Source organism: Saccoglossus kowalevskii, chromosome 15, assembly GCF_978046115.1.
Source record: "Saccoglossus kowalevskii chromosome 15, keSacKowa6.1, whole genome shotgun sequence".
Lineage (NCBI taxonomy): Eukaryota > Metazoa > Hemichordata > Enteropneusta > Harrimaniidae > Saccoglossus > Saccoglossus kowalevskii.
Window position 1 is genome coordinate 10513459 of NC_140655.1, and position 17144 is coordinate 10530602.

General features: G+C 34.6%; 1 protein-coding gene across 4 annotated transcripts in view; it reads right to left on the reverse strand.

Annotated features, from left to right (window-relative positions):
• LOC100377836 (ATP-dependent chromatin remodeler CHD4-like) overlaps window positions 1-17144 on the reverse strand; it is a 45229-nt gene that overhangs the window by 18964 nt on the left and 9121 nt on the right. For all 4 annotated transcript variants that reach the window (XM_085490400.1, XM_085508696.1, XM_085490401.1 and 1 more), the window contains exons 6-23: window positions 16421-16615; window positions 15568-15711; window positions 14844-15035; window positions 14020-14214; window positions 13018-13211; window positions 12610-12738; window positions 11824-11947; window positions 11147-11338; window positions 7041-7241; window positions 5752-5889; window positions 5081-5202; window positions 3897-4014; window positions 3213-3268; window positions 2677-2815; window positions 2351-2482; window positions 1844-1961; window positions 1071-1288; window positions 170-314 (exon numbers count right to left, since the gene is read on the reverse strand). In XM_085490400.1, the coding sequence (XP_085346526.1) occupies window positions 170-314; window positions 1071-1288; window positions 1844-1961; window positions 2351-2482; window positions 2677-2815; window positions 3213-3268; window positions 3897-4014; window positions 5081-5202; window positions 5752-5889; window positions 7041-7241; window positions 11147-11338; window positions 11824-11947; window positions 12610-12738; window positions 13018-13211; window positions 14020-14214; window positions 14844-15035; window positions 15568-15711; window positions 16421-16615 (2752 nt within the window). The remainder of the gene's footprint in view (window positions 1-169; window positions 315-1070; window positions 1289-1843; window positions 1962-2350; window positions 2483-2676; window positions 2816-3212; window positions 3269-3896; window positions 4015-5080; window positions 5203-5751; window positions 5890-7040; window positions 7242-11146; window positions 11339-11823; window positions 11948-12609; window positions 12739-13017; window positions 13212-14019; window positions 14215-14843; window positions 15036-15567; window positions 15712-16420; window positions 16616-17144) is intronic.

Sequence of the window (17144 nt, forward strand, 5' to 3'; positions counted from 1 at the left end):
GATCTCAAAGAAAAACAAATCAAAGCTTGAGAAAGATCTCTAAGAAAAACAATCAAAATTCTATGTGGCTGTGGGAGACTTCTGAAGTCACATACTAAAATGTTGTGCCTCCTGATTTCTTTTAGGTTCAAACTCACTGTATTGTAAATAAAATCATCAGCACACCCACCTTTGTCATCTTCCATTTTAAATAATTCTTCTGTGCCAAACTTTAAAATGTTATCCAGTTCTTTTTTACTGAGTGCGCCTTTAGCAGCAGATCCCAATCCAGGCCTGACAACTAAATGAGTCAACATCATCTTTCGCTTAGCAACCTGAGGAAGAAATTATAGAAAATTAATCTCAAAAGGAACACAAAAATACTCCACCGGTAAGTCACAGTATCATTATGTCTCGCTTGTAGTTCGATTATGGTCTCTTCATGTGTTGGTAGTACTGTAAAATGACTAATTTTCACTGGGTTTAAAGTTCGCTGAATTACCATTTCAGGCATATTCAGTGGTCTTTAAATTCATGGTTTTATCATTAAGATAATGTGTTCTATGCTAAAATCTTACATATTCACTTGGTTTTAATTTAGCGCATTTTCCAGTCAGCGAAAAAAGCAAAATTAAAACCCAGTGAATAGTTTACCTTTTTACAGTAACTCATTCTTAAGTTATAGCGCCCTCAGGTGTTAATGACAACTCATCCTTCAGTAATGGCGCCCTCATGTGTCAGCTGTTGTAAATTCACAAGTTGTTTGTGACACCCTTGAGCACATGTTACCATTTAACACATAATGCAAACATTGATGGGGCTTACTTACAAATCCACTCGATCCTGATCCTGTTCCCACTTTCACCTTAGCCACATAATTTGCACAGGATCTTTAAATTCTAAAGTGCAACAATTTTTTCAAATGAAAATATATGCACACACCTAACACGACTAACTTTATGGCATACATCTTTCCCATAATGCATTGCACATTTGCTCAATAAATGTAAAATTTTAATCTCTCTCCCACAATTCATTGCGCATATGCTCAGTAACACGCTCAGTAGATGCAAAACTTGAATGCAACTCACCTGTGTAATTCTTTCCTCTACAGATGACCTGGTAACAAACCTATAGATCATTACTTTATTTGACTGCCCAATACGATGAGCTCGACTGAAGGCCTGGATGTCGTTATGAGGATTCCAATCTGAATCGTAGATCACTACAGTGTCTGCAGTAGCTAAGTTAATACCTAATCCACCTGCCCTTGTAGACAGTAAAAACACAAACTGAGGAGCACCAGGTGCTGCAAATCAAAACGAATACAGAGTGAATAGACAGAGAGGAAAGACAGGGCTTGCTGTCACTGATATACAAGCAAGTAAAGGTATAATGATATTCCATACAGTAAAACAAACAATGAACATCAATGGCGGAACTCTAAGAGCGTTCATTTATTAGGACTCTGAGACTATAATATATACCATAATATATTTGAGTCCGAATTTGAAATATAGAAGACCCAAAAACAGATCCTTGGTCCAAAATTTCTTTAAAAAATGATATAGTGATGCGATTTTTTTTTTATGAAACACCAATAAAGTTAATCTGCATATGCAAACCAATGACAGGCACACTCCTTTTCCATAAAAAAAATTATAAACATGGTGAGCACTGACCATCAACAGATCTATTTTTTTTATCTAACAACTATTTATATACTGCAATCCTTTTTCATTGTGTCCGAATGCTAGCAATCATATTCTTATAATTCAGATAAGTCTTATGACCCCCCCCCAAATAAGTTCTCAGAATGCAACTTTAAAGCTAACACTTTTTTTATTATCTGTCTTCAACATACCATTGAATCTGTCTATTGCATCTTGTCGAAGATTGCCAGTGACGCTACCATCAATACGTTCATATCGATATCCTGAATATTCTAAGAAATCTTCCAATAAGTCCAACATTCTTGTCATCTGAAAGACACAAAAAGGCTGCTATTCACATCTCATTTTAAAACATGAAAAAATACTAATCAAAGTCAAGGAACAAAATTCTGATATTTTAGCTGGAATTAATTTTTGCTGAAAAGATTTCTTGGGCGTTTTGTATGGAGTTTAATTTTGATTTCGGATGAGTTGAATGTAAAACATAGGAATAAAGGTATATTCGCTAGATTTTATTTTCACTGAATTATCCCTCAGTGAAAATAAATTACAAGCGAAAATTAAGTATTTAACAGTAGTCATCAGTTGGTCAAAAAATATAAAAACAAAAACTTAATCGACATGCTATGTCCTGTCCAAGGAATATTGGAGACTTCACAAGACTGGGACTGAAAAACACAAGTAGTAAAGTCACTAACCTGCGAGAAGATCAACACTCTGTGACCTTCGGCTTTAAGATTTTTCAGCATCTTGCTCAACAACTCGAGTTTACCACAGGACTTGACCAATGAGTGGCCTTCATAAGCTCCATTTGGTAAGCGAGGTGCCTCCTGCGAATGCGAATGTATACATGATTTAATGAGCACAATGTGCAAAATAAACAAAATTTACATGAAAATTATGAATATCCAAATCTAAGCAAACATATTTGAGTATCGATAATTATAAATTAGGAAGGGGTAATTCTAGAAGGACTTTGACTCCCTATTTTACCATCACTGGTTAAAACACAGAGTTTACTTACCATGGCAGCAGTTGGAAACAGATACGGATGATTACAGCATTTCTTTAGATCCATCATAATGTTCAACAGTGATACTTGATTACCTCCCTTTGCATTCAGGGCTTCAAAATTACGAGTCAGAATAAACTTGTAGTATTTCCTACAAGATAATATGTCATAAGTAACCTGAGACAACAGTGAAGTTAAAAAGAAAGCTATCAGAAATGGCATATCCCCCAACATCTTTATTACAAGCACTAGTTGAATGTCTATCTGCACAGTGCTCCAGATATGATATTTATGCATTTTTAATGAGGTCTTGTGACCATATATGGACATTAAATATGTTGATCTAGTGGGCAATGTCTTCAATAAAGCACTGCAATAGCCGCAAATGATACAACTTTGTATGGATGTTGGCGATCACTATATCCCCTGCTGAAAATGCTGCACCATTTGTTGATTTTGATGAAAGTTTCTCATATTTTAATAAATTCAGAGCCACCAAAAAAAAAATCAAGTTGTGTGTATTACACTGATTATCAACCTGTACTTACTTCTGCATTGGACTCAGATCCACTCTGACAATAAACTCACTTTTAGATGGTATGCCCTGTCAAAATGAAAAGCAAGTAATCACATAAATATGTTTTCAAAAAGATTATTATTTGTTGTTTAATAAATATTACAGGTGTCTCTTGTGCTCCATTCAACTCACTTTAACAAATAAGAGTACAAGCATATATACAAGACAGAATTTGATATGTAGAAAATAACCCGTTGACCTACAAATTGATGTGTGATTGGACTGACTTTTAGATGTTAAGGTCAGGTAGCCAATCAGGAACAATCGTGTAAGCTTTGCATTGACTCACAAACGACAAATTCTGAGCAGGTAAATTAAAATATTCAAGTTCTATAGACATTGGAGACAGTTTAAACTCCACAAATCACCTACAATAATATGTGGCTGCAATAATTATCCCACACTGATGACAAGGAATGGAGTTAAAGCATGGGGAGTCGTCATCTGCGCATGCGTCAGATGGTCATAGCGTGTCATTGTTTACAAACAAGCGTCTACCCATGCGCCTTTGCGTTCTTAGTGTGTGTTGTTATTGTCACTTGGAACTCAATTCCTGTGTGTGCGCAGATGACGACCCTCCCACTTAAATTAATCTAGCTTTGACTAATGATTATTAAGATACGATTACGATAGAATGAATGAACACATTTCTGACCTTCAGTACATCAGCTTTGAGACGTCGCAACATGTGTGCTCCCAGTAAATCATGAAGTTTCTTAATCTGTTCTTCTTTAGAAATGTCTTCAAATTCCTCCAAGAACATTTGTAGGTTACTGTAATGAACAAAACAGAATTTAAAAGCAAGAATATATAATTGTGCATGACATGAGCAGCGAGGTAACAACTGTTATATCACAAGGAAAATGTGTGAAAATTAACAAGTCATTGTCAATGACACGTCCCCGTTCCGTTCATATTTGAGTGACATATACATTCAAAGCAGATCATGACCAAAATCTCAGACCACTTTCGTCTGATCCGAAATGCAACTGCATATGTACAACACATTGTATGATGTGTGTGAAGTGTGGTCTTGATCTGTCCAGGCATGTCCGAGATATGGATGAAAAACTAAATTCTTTAAAACAAAATGGCCGCCAGTCGGCCATTTTGAACTTGATCTGAAGAAAAATTGGTAAGCACATCAAGCTTATATTATGTTTAATGTATGCACTAAATCTGAACAAAATCCATCCATGCATGACTGAGATCCGGTTCCGGAATGGTGAAAATGTGCGATTTCAATGCATTTTCGGCCTTACAGCATCCGCCATTTGGCAATCGTTAATACATATTTGTGACATGTGTGTGTGAAGTTTGAACTCGATCAATCCAGGCATGTCTCAGATACGGATCCAGAACTGAATTCTTTAAAACAAAATGGCCGCCAGTTGGCCATTTCAAACCCGATCCAAAAGGTCCTATTATGTTTAATGTATGTACCAAATTTGAACAAAATCTGTCCATGCATAACTGAGATCCGGGTCCGGAATGGTGATAATGTGCGATTTTGATGCATTTTCAGCCTTAAAATGGTCGCTATTCGGCTATCGTTAATCGGATCATGAAAAAATGCATGTGCATATGTCCCATATAATGTGTGATGTATGAGCAAAGTTTGAACTTAATCGGTCCATGCATGTTCGAGATACAGGTGATCACGGACGCATGGACGCACACAGGGCAAACCATAAGTCCCCGTTTTCGGACTATGTTCGAACGGGGACTAAAAACATCAGAAAACTTCAGCTGTCTTATAACCATGAATATGAAATAATTTTTTGATTCTATACACTCTTAGCAATGAATGTTAATTAATATCAGTTTTAAGTTACTTACGCAAATCTCTCGCTGCTAAGAAAGTTTAGTAAATGGAACAACTCCTCTAAATTGTTCTGCAGAGGTGTTCCTGTTAACAGCAACTTATGTCCAATCTTGTACGAAGAAAGAGTTTTAAAGAACTGAAATATGAAAATAATAAGAATACAAAACATTAATATAAAATTAAGCTATAGCTAAGATATAGCATATTCTGAAAGTAACCCAATTCAAATTCAGAAGTAGATTTAAGATATTGCTACAAGAGATGAACATGTTTGATGGTGGTCAATCCAAGGAATATACATACCACACATCAAAAAAATCAGCTAAACAGCTTAAAAGAAATTGTTGACAATATTATTTTCTATCAAAAATGACAAAATATTTGCTAAAAAAAGGAGAATATATGATATTTTTTTTCACAAAATGAACAAATCTGGCAGAGGTCCATCTAAGGTACATACAAGACATCAAAACAATGGATCAAACAATTTTCCAAAAAGTTAAAAATTTAATAGACAAAAATATTCATCTAAATTAGAGAATTGAAGATGGCACAAAATGATTAAGACATCAAAGCAATGGGGCTAGCAGTTTTCAAGATGTTGTAAAATATGAGTAGACAATGAACAATCAGAAATACCACTCAATTTTGTTTACAAGGGAAAACTGAGAAGGTAATTAATTACCTTTGACTGATTATTCTTCAATCGATGTGCTTCATCTACTACCAATGCTGCCCAGTCGATAGATGCAAGTGTTGCTTGGTCAATACTGACTAATTCATATGATGTTAGCAACACATGGAATTTAATAGAATTTTCTTTCTGTATATAAGAAAATAAATAAACACTTTAGTTAGCTTGCAAGTTATTTTATACTACCTTATAAAGATGTAGTTACTACAGTAAAACCTGTCAAAACCAACTTTGAGTGGGCCCATAATGTATGGTCTGTTTTCAGAGGAAGTCGGTTTATCCAGGGTGGGCGTGGCTTCAAAAGCACAAAATTACCGACCAGAATCGTTATGAAAAGAAGAAAACTCGATGTAACCGATCATTTGTTTATATCCGGTGTCATTATAATGTCCAGACACTACGCGATGTCTGAACGTGTGGTGTGAGAAACTTAATAAGTTGCCATTGTTTTACGAGGGATGTTACTTGTAGTGTGAGATTTGGTATTGGTTTTGTGACGTTCACGGTAAATTGAACACAATGCACACTTTTTAGGTTGGACAAATTACTAGACAGCAGATGTGATGCAACTGGTCGGATGGCCGATGTATTCATTGTGAATATTGGACTTGGGACTGATCAATGCGGGCTGTGTTCGGAGTAGACAGTGGTCGGATTTCACAGATTGTTTTAACATAGGGGTCTATTGAGAAATTTTTGGGCTGCATAAATCGGTCGGTTCTGACAGTGGGTCAGTTTATCCAGGGGTCTGTTTTGACAGGTTTTACTGTATAAATATAACAAACATTTTCTTTATGCTATCAATAAAGGGCCATTACTCAAAACATCCAACTATATTGAATAGTTACTCGGACGTCAAATACCAAATATTATCTACTATATATCATTTTGTAAAACAAGTTATTTAGATGGCATGTTATTTTAGGTAATTTAGCTTGAACTGTAATTTTGCTAATTTAAGACAGTTTCAGATATCACTTTTAGTTTTTGATTCAAAGGTTTTTTCAATTTATATTAACATTTCATGTGAGCAGACAATACAAAATCATTTTGTAGCACGTGCCAAAAGTTGACAACGGTGCTCGATGAGTTCTTTTACAGATTGTTGGCACTTACGGTAAGTTAAATTGAAATTCTGTTAAATTTGTACATTGAGCCAAATTTGATAAATTGGTAAGTATATATTTCATAGTGTTTTACAGTAATTAAACTATAATATATTTTTACAAGATCATTGAGACAATGATGCCTCTTACCACCTCTGCATCCACACAACTTACCTTCATTTTAAATGCTTTTTTACCACCTCGAACTGCATCTTCATCAAAAGAGAATTCATGTTCTCGTATTACAGATCTGCTGTCCTTATCTCCACAGTATGTTACAACATACAGGTCAGGAGCCCAGAATTCAAACTCTCTTTCCCAGTTGATAATAGTTGACAAGGGAGCACTGATCAAGAAAGGACCTTTAGAATGACCCTAGAAAAAAATTTGATCATTGAAGACTAATGTTAACCTTCCTATACACATACACTTGAAGTGAAATAAAATTCCAGAACTTTTTTAACAAAACAAGATTTTGTCATTTGCAAGTGTTTTTATTGTCAATGCTTGTTATATGAGGGTGCTTGTTTTTTCGTGCTTATCATCCAGATAATCCAGTTACTGTAAAATACTTTATTTTAGCTGGAATTAATTTTCGCTGAAAAGACATTTTTGGTGCTTTGTATGGAATTTATTTTCACTGATTTTTGACAAGTTGAATGAAAATATAGGAAAAAAGGTATATTCGCTGGATTTTATTATTACTGAATCATTCCTTCGGCAAAAATAGCAAAAATTAATTCCAAGCAAACAAAGTATTCAATAGTATTTAAATTTTAATGATTTTAATAGACTACACTGCAGCAGTAATGGCTTTTTATGCAGACTGTTCATTTTTTAAGACTCTCCAGGACACCTTTCAAATTTGAGAACTTTCCAGTGTATACAAGACTGTACAAACCCTGGTAGAACACAGCCAATGTTTTATAAAAAAATCACAGGCCAGTGCTACATTGCCAATAATTATACAATAGAGAGCACAGAATTTTTACTCCATTCAGTATTAGCACAAAGATATAAATATTTTTTTTTTAAAACAAATAAAATCAGAGTCACTTTATTGTACTTTGTAATAATAGTCCCTAACTGCACAGAATTTGACACATATGTTCAGTACCAAACGCTTCAAAGAAATTTCCTTCTTATTATCTACCCCTCCTCCCACCTTGCCCTTGGTAACAAAATCCTCAAATCAAAGAAAGCTTAGAAAGAACTCCCATGTGCTGAGAGTATTGGAGACACATTAAATATAATTCGAAATTACTTAGCTGAAAACTAATTATGCAAATCAGAAAATTAATATGACCAGATTTGAGTGTAAAACTAATGAGGTCTGCGCAATGTAACAGAACCAAAAAATTATGAATTATTATGCTTATTAGGGAATTAATATGAACAGATTTTTACCCCAAACTAATTAGGTTTGTACATTGTCCTAGAGCATCTTTGTACTAAGTTTCATTGAAATGGAATAATTAACACCGCGAAAACTCCAAAATTTCGACCCCTCTAAAAATTTGACCGCCTATTTATTTGCCGGGTTTCGGTGTTTTATTTACCTCCAAATTTTCGACTCCACTAAAAATTGCCGACTCATTCTTATTCGAAAATTGCGACCAGTTTTAGTTTTCCCCCAAACGAAAAAAAAACCGATGTGAGCGTTCAAACGGGACCTTCCTCAAAGGCATGAATCCGGGTTTCTGATTGACTGAGAGATTTTTATTTTATTGGTAACGAAAATATATTCTAAATAAACGAAGTTTCAAATAAAAACGAACACAAAAATCTCGGCATGCTGCGTTTCTGAATTGTTGATTATTACTGTACTCAGTAGTGATTATAATAATGTACACAAAATAAATTTGTTGAATGGTTATGAAATACAAATAAAAGTCAACTTAGTTTCATCGTAAGCGAATGATTCCGGTCTCGTATAAACGTTTGATGCTGTAGGATATCCGCCATGTTCTCTTAGGTCAAATAGGTCAAATCGCTAATTAACCAATCAAAAAGCTGGATGATGCGAAAACGGCATGATTTTTTTTAAATAAAAAAATTAGTTGTTTTTAAAAAATAAACTGGTCATCTGAAGAATAATTTAACATTGTTCACAGTGATAACAGCTCATTCTCGAAAGGAAGCTTACCCGCTCACGCTAGTCACGATAAAAATCATACACGTGTACTCTTGAATAGACAGACGTCAATGACTACGGTAAAACTTAGACTCTATTTTAGCCGGCAGGATTGATTGAAATGTCCGAAAAATGACGCCAAAATACACCTTAAAAGTCCCATTTTATTTTCTTAAATCCCATTATATTTTTTAATCCAAGGGCGAATTTACGGCAGAATTTGGTCCCTCAAATCACCGGTACGGTGCTCAATTAAGGGACACGTGAGCTTTGATTCTAACCGGATACATTGCACTGGGTCGGGGAGATCGTTTGCTAAACTTCCATGTATCTTTTGTCCAATGGGTACCTGTACTTCGAACATTCACAAGTTTTCCTAGGTAGTGCGAGACAGCTTTGTCTTTTGACCTATTAGTTTTGTGCTGACCTCTTCTCCGCGTCTTGATGTTTTGTTTTGCTTGTCATAATACTCACTGATTGATGACTTTGTTTAGATTTTGAGTTACAACTCGGCCACGACCTTTGCTTTTACCGTGAAACATGAGGAAGTTTACGTCAATTGACGGACATTGCATTTTTTAAAAACTAATGAAGCACACTGTCTATCATCCCCATTTTTTTTTGCTGATTTCTATTCTGAAAAATTCGACCGTCCGAAAATGCACCTTAATTTTGACTCTAAAAACACGTCACATTTCTAACACAAATTATTTAAAACCAGTCGAAATTTTGGAGTTTTTACGGTACTTTAGATATCAGTGTGAAAGATTAAAATTGGTTAATTATGCAAATTAGGTAATTAATATGTACAGATTTTAACCCACAATTATTCAGGTCTGTCTATTGTCCTACAGCATCCATGTACATTCATTGATATGTGATGTATAGTACCTGAGATATCAGTGTGAAAGTTGGTTAATTATGCAAATTAGGTGATTAATATGCACAAATATTTACCGGAAACTAATTGGGTCTGCATAATTCTAGATTCATTGAAATATGATGATTAGTACTTTAGATATCAGTAGAAAAGCTGAAAATTAATTATGCAAATTAGGTAATTAATATGCACAATTATTTACCCTAAAACTAATCAGGTCTCTGCATAGTCCTAAAGGATCTATGTACCAAGTTTCATTGAAATGCGATGATTAGTACTTGAGATACCCGTGGAAAAGCTGAAAATTAACTAATTATGCAAATTAGGTGATTAATATGCACAAATATTTATCGAAAATAATCAATCTCTGCATAGTCCTTGAGTATGTAAGTACCAAGTTTCATTGAAATGTAATGCTAACTACTTATATCAAATGCTGAAAATTAATTAATTATGCAAATTAGGTAATTAATATGTACTGATATTACCATAAAAACTATCAGGTCTGTGCAGTGTCGTATGACATCTATGTACCAAGTTTCATTGAAATGTGATGATTAGTACTTGAGATATCAGTGGAAAAACCGAAAATTGACTAATCATTATGCAAATTAGGTAATTAGTATCCACGGATTATTACCAAAAACTAATCAAAACCTAGCATTAGTTCAGAGCATCTATGTACCAAGTTTCATCAAAATCCAATGAGTGGTTGTTTAGATATCAGTGGAACAGTCATGGAACCACTAAAAAATAGCTAATTATCATGCAAATTAGGTAATTAATATGCACGGATTTTTACCAAAAATTAATCAAATCTGCGCATATGTTCAGAGCATCTATGTACCAAGTTTCATCAAAATCCAATGAGTGGTTCTTTAGATATCAGTGGAACAGTCATAGAACAGCTAAAAATTAGCTAATTATCATGCAAATTAGGTAATTAACGAGCATGGATTTTTACCAAAACCTAATCAAATCTGCGCATTGGCCCAGAGCATCTATGCACCAAGTTTCATCAAAAACCAATGTATGGTTCTTGAGATAGCAGTGGAACAGTCGGACACACATACACACATACACACATACACACATACAGACACACTAACTGCAAAGACTCCCATTTTGTGCTTCGCACATGGGAGTCAAAAAAACACTGACTGTCATGTTTATCAGATGTTTCTATTCCAACACAGATAAAGTGAACATCCAATGGGTAAGAAAAGCAATGTACTGCATGATGCATCAACAAATTGATTTACCTACCTCTTTGTACAATGAATAAATGAAGGCTATTGTTTGTATAGTTTTACCAAGACCCATCTCATCAGCCAGGATGGTATCAGTCTTGTGTGCCCATGAAAACCGTAACCAATTCAAACCTTCCAACTGATATTCGTGTAAAGTTCCACCAGTAGCGTTAATAAAATCAGGTTGTTTTTCATACTTCTTTCTTGGCTACAAGAAAAATAGCAAAAATAAATACACACAATATCAGCACCATTAAAATCCCAATTATAATACTGTAATCCATTAAATAATCATCAATTTTATTATTTCGGCTAATGCTATTAACCACACCAAAAACTCCCATTAGTATAACATTTTGCCCACCTAATCCACAGATACATATTGCAGCAACTTTTGTCTAGTTTTTCTTATTTAGTGTGGTCAAAACGCATTAAATATTCAACATACAGACATTTTAGCCATTTACTGGTCTTTAATTTTCTCTTGTGGAGACCTAATTATTTCTGTACCTAATTTGGATACAGCTGTGGTATACAATGTGGAGTAAGTGTTTTGTCCAACCGAAAGATTGGATTTATGTATATTCGCCCTTACACACAAATATACATGGTAATGTTGTTTTTTAATCACAGCTCTATAAAATACAAGAAAGATGAAGAAAAGCAAACACCGTTTTATATACATGTACTTACATCCACAGAAGGACTGATTGGTGGAGGTGGGCGATGTTTTTTGTGTTCCAGTCTGGCTTCTTTTGACTTCTTTTTATCTCTTTTCTTGTTTCTTTTATGTCCCTTGAGTTCCTCAACATTATATCTGGATATCAAGAATCAAAATACTTTAACAAAAATCCAAAATTGGTTCAGGCATGTCTAAGAAATTATGTCAAACACACATTCAGAGCCAAAAACATAATTCCCTGTCAGATGTAGACTAAATATTAGAGAAGATTGGGTACCTGAATTTTTTTTTTTTTTTTTGACTTTAGACACAGCCAAATTCAGGTTTTCAAATGTGGTTAACCCAGCCTTAAAGTTTATTCCCACTTTACAAACTTTACCATGCCAAGACCAATATATAAATCATAATACAAAAGTTTGAGATTGTAGACTAGCAATGAGAAATTAGCTGAATATGAATTTAAGCAAGCCCCTTAAAATAAGCTACATTTGTAAACAATGTACACAAGCTAGAAAGCTTAGTTTGTCATGTCAGTTCAAGGGATAAACCCTCCAGTACCCCCCCCCCCCCTAAATGAAATGAGTAGGAAAAGTTAGGTCAAGATATCTACATACAATACATCATTTATTTTAACCAAAACACTATTATTTGAAACCTTTTTATTTTTCAAACATTTATGTTTTTATCTTGTTCTGGAAACGATGTTTTACATATTTGCAAAGTAGGAATACATTAACAATTGAAATCTGTCACAAACAAATATGTGTGTGTAAATTCAGAAAGTATTTGTTTCATACCTATGGGCACTATACTCGCATATATTCTTTTCAAAGTCAGTAATATTTTCATCTTCGTACTCCCAAGTAGCCGAGTCATATGGCAACTCTTTCCACTTCACAAGGTATGATGTCACGCCATGACGTGTTCTATGTACCAATCAAAAGCAAATATAGACAAAATGAACAGAAATTTCAAGCAATGGGCATTAACAGTTCTATTTTTAGGTTATAAAACCCAGTTTTGTTCATGTACGAGTCCTTCTGTTAAAGAACAATAGTTGTTGCACCACGCATGTCCACGACATGGGTCTCATATGAACAAAGATGGAGACTATGACCGTTGCGCAGATCATCAAGTACACACTGAGACATTATTAGTCGTTAACTAGACATCGAAGGAGAAGACAAGAAGCACAATGTATTCACCTTTGGTTAAGAATTCGATGAATCTGCAACCATTCTGGTCGAATACCATAACGGTAATATCTCAGTTCTAAATTAGAGTCATCTACTTTATTCCTAGAGCCTCCGTAACTCTCGCCATCATCCAGTGGTGGAGGTTCATCCATGTCATTCTTACGGGCATAGTTACGAAACATGGCAGGATGGAATACCTCCAACTAGAAACAAGTGATAAAACTTTTGTAAGAACTCGTACAGTAAGTCAAAAAATTTAAATACATTTCATATTCACAACATTAACTTAATTGCTTCTACAACACAGAAATCATAGTTTTTGTCAACCCACAGCTGTAATTTTAATTAATTTATTTTAGTTAATTTAGCTAATGTATATTTTCACTAATTCAAGTTGTAGCTAATTTGAAATTAGAAGTGACTGGGAAAGCAATTATGGCAGCGGCTCATTGCCTCGGGTGGTTTGTGACGTGAAGGGAAATCTTGAGGTCAGGGGGCTTCCCCTGACCTAGATTTCTTTCTCAGTCATTGGCTGAATCGCAAATTAATGCCTACAGTTCAAAATAGTCAATTTGACTGACCGGAGTCCATGGTGGGTAATTTAAACTAGTGAATTTAAGTATATTCTCACAATGAGAATGTTGGTACTCGACTAAAATTAAAATTTTGTTACTTCACGCATTCAGTCAAATTTGCTAAAACGGAATGGTCTTTAACCATTTCAGTAGTATTTAGTGCATAACCTCAAAGAACAGACATCAATCAAGATACACATGGGTTAGTGAGTCAAACTTGAGGTATTTGATTTATTTTACAATGCCCTATTGACAGCCAATAACAGTTTTCTTATCTTTTCCCTAAAATGACAATGAAAATAACAGAACAAAGGAGCAATTTAATCTGCTGCTAGCTATAAATAATCAGCCTGTATATTTAAAATGTTTTTCTTAAAGAAACTAGGTGATACAATGTCTGCATACAACATAGTAAGTTAATCCATACAACTCCTACCTGTAATTCCGATACCCAATCACAATGCCAATACGACATCGCATGAAATTTACAGAAGAATTCTCTGGTTGGTTTAGCATCATTATTTTCTTTTTTAGTTGGACTTCCACATTCTGGATCCAGTGCATCTGTGTTAACAGGAGTTGTCCATCTCCATGTCAAAATCTTCTGAACCCTGCCCTTGGGGGCCTCACACTAGAAATGGAAGACACACTATTCAGCACAAGAGCATACTATAGCTGTAACATATAGTAGTGAGAAAATTAGCAAAACAGGAAAGACAATTATGTGTTGGTAGTACATGATAAGCTGACAAGATTAGGTTATATATAAAAACCACCTTGCCCAATTGTGACCATTTTTGAGTAGTCTCGGTGCGATTTCCATAACCTGTATATTAAGACCACATGTCTAATGTGGCCAATTCCGTCAAATGAACTTGTGGGTAATAACCAATTACCCCCTACAATGACTTTTTTTAATTCAATCAATATAAACAAGCTTTTTATTATCACCCCCCCCCCTCAATGTTTAAATATCCTTCAACAGAGAATTATTATTCTTAAATGCAGATATTGTAATTTTTATTCAGGAATTAATTATCAACCTTTATATAAATACCACTTCTGTATAATATGTCAAGTGACCGTCCCTTTTGGCATTAATTTGATCAAATAAACTCGTGTGTAAATGCCAAAATAGTGTGACACTTTCTATTTAATCTAGACGGGCATTTTATTAATAAATTGATAAGTTTCCTCATACCGTCCTAATTTATTCAAGAATTAATAATTATAAAGACCATCTGTCTATAAAAGACTTACAGAGCATCTTGGGCAGACCCATTCACCATCTGGGATGACCCTCAATGGTGGATTCAAACAATGCATATGATAAGCTGATGGGCACTGATCACAGCATAACAGTTCTCCACCATCTTTACAAACACGACAGAACTCCATGTGTTCATCATCTTGATCATCTTCTTCCTCTTCCTCCACCACCTCACCATCATGCTAAAAATGAACAAGTCATTGTCACTGTGTAATAGATTCTTTCACACCTTGCATCTTTCATCTCATGGTCATGCAATTGAATCAAAAGTTTGTGATTGATTACTTTTACTATTCTGGAAATAAAAGTACAAAATAATCATGATCCCATCAAAAGAAATGTAAAAACTTGTGTAAAATGACCAGAATGTTCTCTGTACCTACTTTCTCTTGCCAACTAGAAGTGGGGTTGTTTATCGATTAAACAGACATCATATTTTAAACAATGGGTCACTGTGAAATGTAACAATTACTCCTTAACATAAAAGCAGATGACCATCTTTAAAAAACTGCAAAGTATACTATGCATAGCAATAAAAAAGGCAAAATCGCCCCCAGAGTGCAATTTTTTTTACTATTATAAAGCAATGCTGAATTGAGTCAAAGCAAATATACAAGGCAGAATTTAATGGAAAAAACACCTTGAAACAGACAAGCTGCTCCCTGATTGGTCTGACAGTTATGTGTTAGGATTGGGTAGCCAATCAAAACTTACACAATGGGGGCAGCTCCAATGTCCTTCAGGTGCTTGGTCTAATTCTGGATCTAAGCAAATTAAATGGTAAGCTCTAGGACACGTGTCACACAGAATGATTTCTCCACCTTGTTGGCAAACTTCACAGTAGTCCTGATGGTCAGTCTGTTGAAAACACAGCAACAATGTATGGTCATCATAAAGAAAACAGCCCATGGCAATTTCTGTGTTCACACATGCAGTTCAAACCTAATTATGGCCAATAAGCATGGAATGATCTCATACTTCAACACTGACAAGAGAAACCTTGTTGCCAGTCGCTAGTAAATATTCATAAAATTGGCATTCAATATATTAACCATTTCCCCCACCAGACTTTCTCACCCAAATTTTGTTTGCACCTTTTTTTCTTAAATTCAATATTTCTGGAAATGAACCCTAATTTTGAAGCCAACAGACAAATTTGAGTCAATTTTCATTTTTCACTCAAAAGAAAATGGATAATTTTGCTCCAATTTTCTGAAGGAAAGTGCAGACTATAAATGGGACAATTTTGTGAATTTTTGATGAAAAGAGGAAGCTGGTAGTGAAAAGGTTAATACGTGTGCAAAACCCAGCAGAAAGACAAATACTGCAACAAAAATCTGGACATCTTTTGATATCATTTGTCAAGGACGAACATAACCAGATTACATTTAGAACAGTAAATACTGTTGGAAAAAATCATTGATATTGCAAACGACATAGCGTGCAATTGTGGAAATATGAATTTGTTAGCCAATTTGTTTGCTCAACAAACTACAAAGATGTTTATTGAACTAAAGTAGGAATAGATAATTAGAGAAATAACTTCAAACAACAAAATTAGTTTTACCTCATAACCATTTGAATCTGATCCAGTGGCATCATCACGGTGCTTCTTTTTCTTCTTCTTGTGTCCTTTACTTTTAGCTTTTCTTGGTGCTGACAACCGACTTGTAGAACTATCTGATAATACAGAGGTTGATTTCAAGCTTTCGTCATCCTCTGATTCTTCTTTATTATCGCTATAATTGCTATCACTCTCACTCTGTGAATGTTAAAAGAATATAAGCGTTGAGATAGGTCATGATTGAAATCGGTGCTTTTTCGTTTAATGCAAGATCTCGCAGATTGCGTGAAAGATGCAGATGTGTGGCTCACAGATTGATTGATTCAATGTGGAAATACCAATTTTTCAGAAAATACGACTATGAAATTCCATCAAAAGTGACCATCAATGTGTACAGTATAGCACATTATTAGTCATGGAAATACCCCTAAAATCTTGTGTGATGTTTTGACCTTTGTATGACCCATTTTTTACATTTGATTTCACACATACCATGAGATTTCACAGTGAATAGAAAATGATCTATTGCTACCAGCATAACAGTGTGCATGTTAACATTTACCTGCACCAAGCTCGATGTAACATGCACCTAATACCGTAAACTTCTTCAATATTGCGAGTCGTCGAAAAACATAACCAACATGTTAGTAATAATTTCACACAAGCCATAAAATTATTGTATTGTGAAAATAGCTAGCAGCAAAAATTAACTGGTTCACAGTTGGTT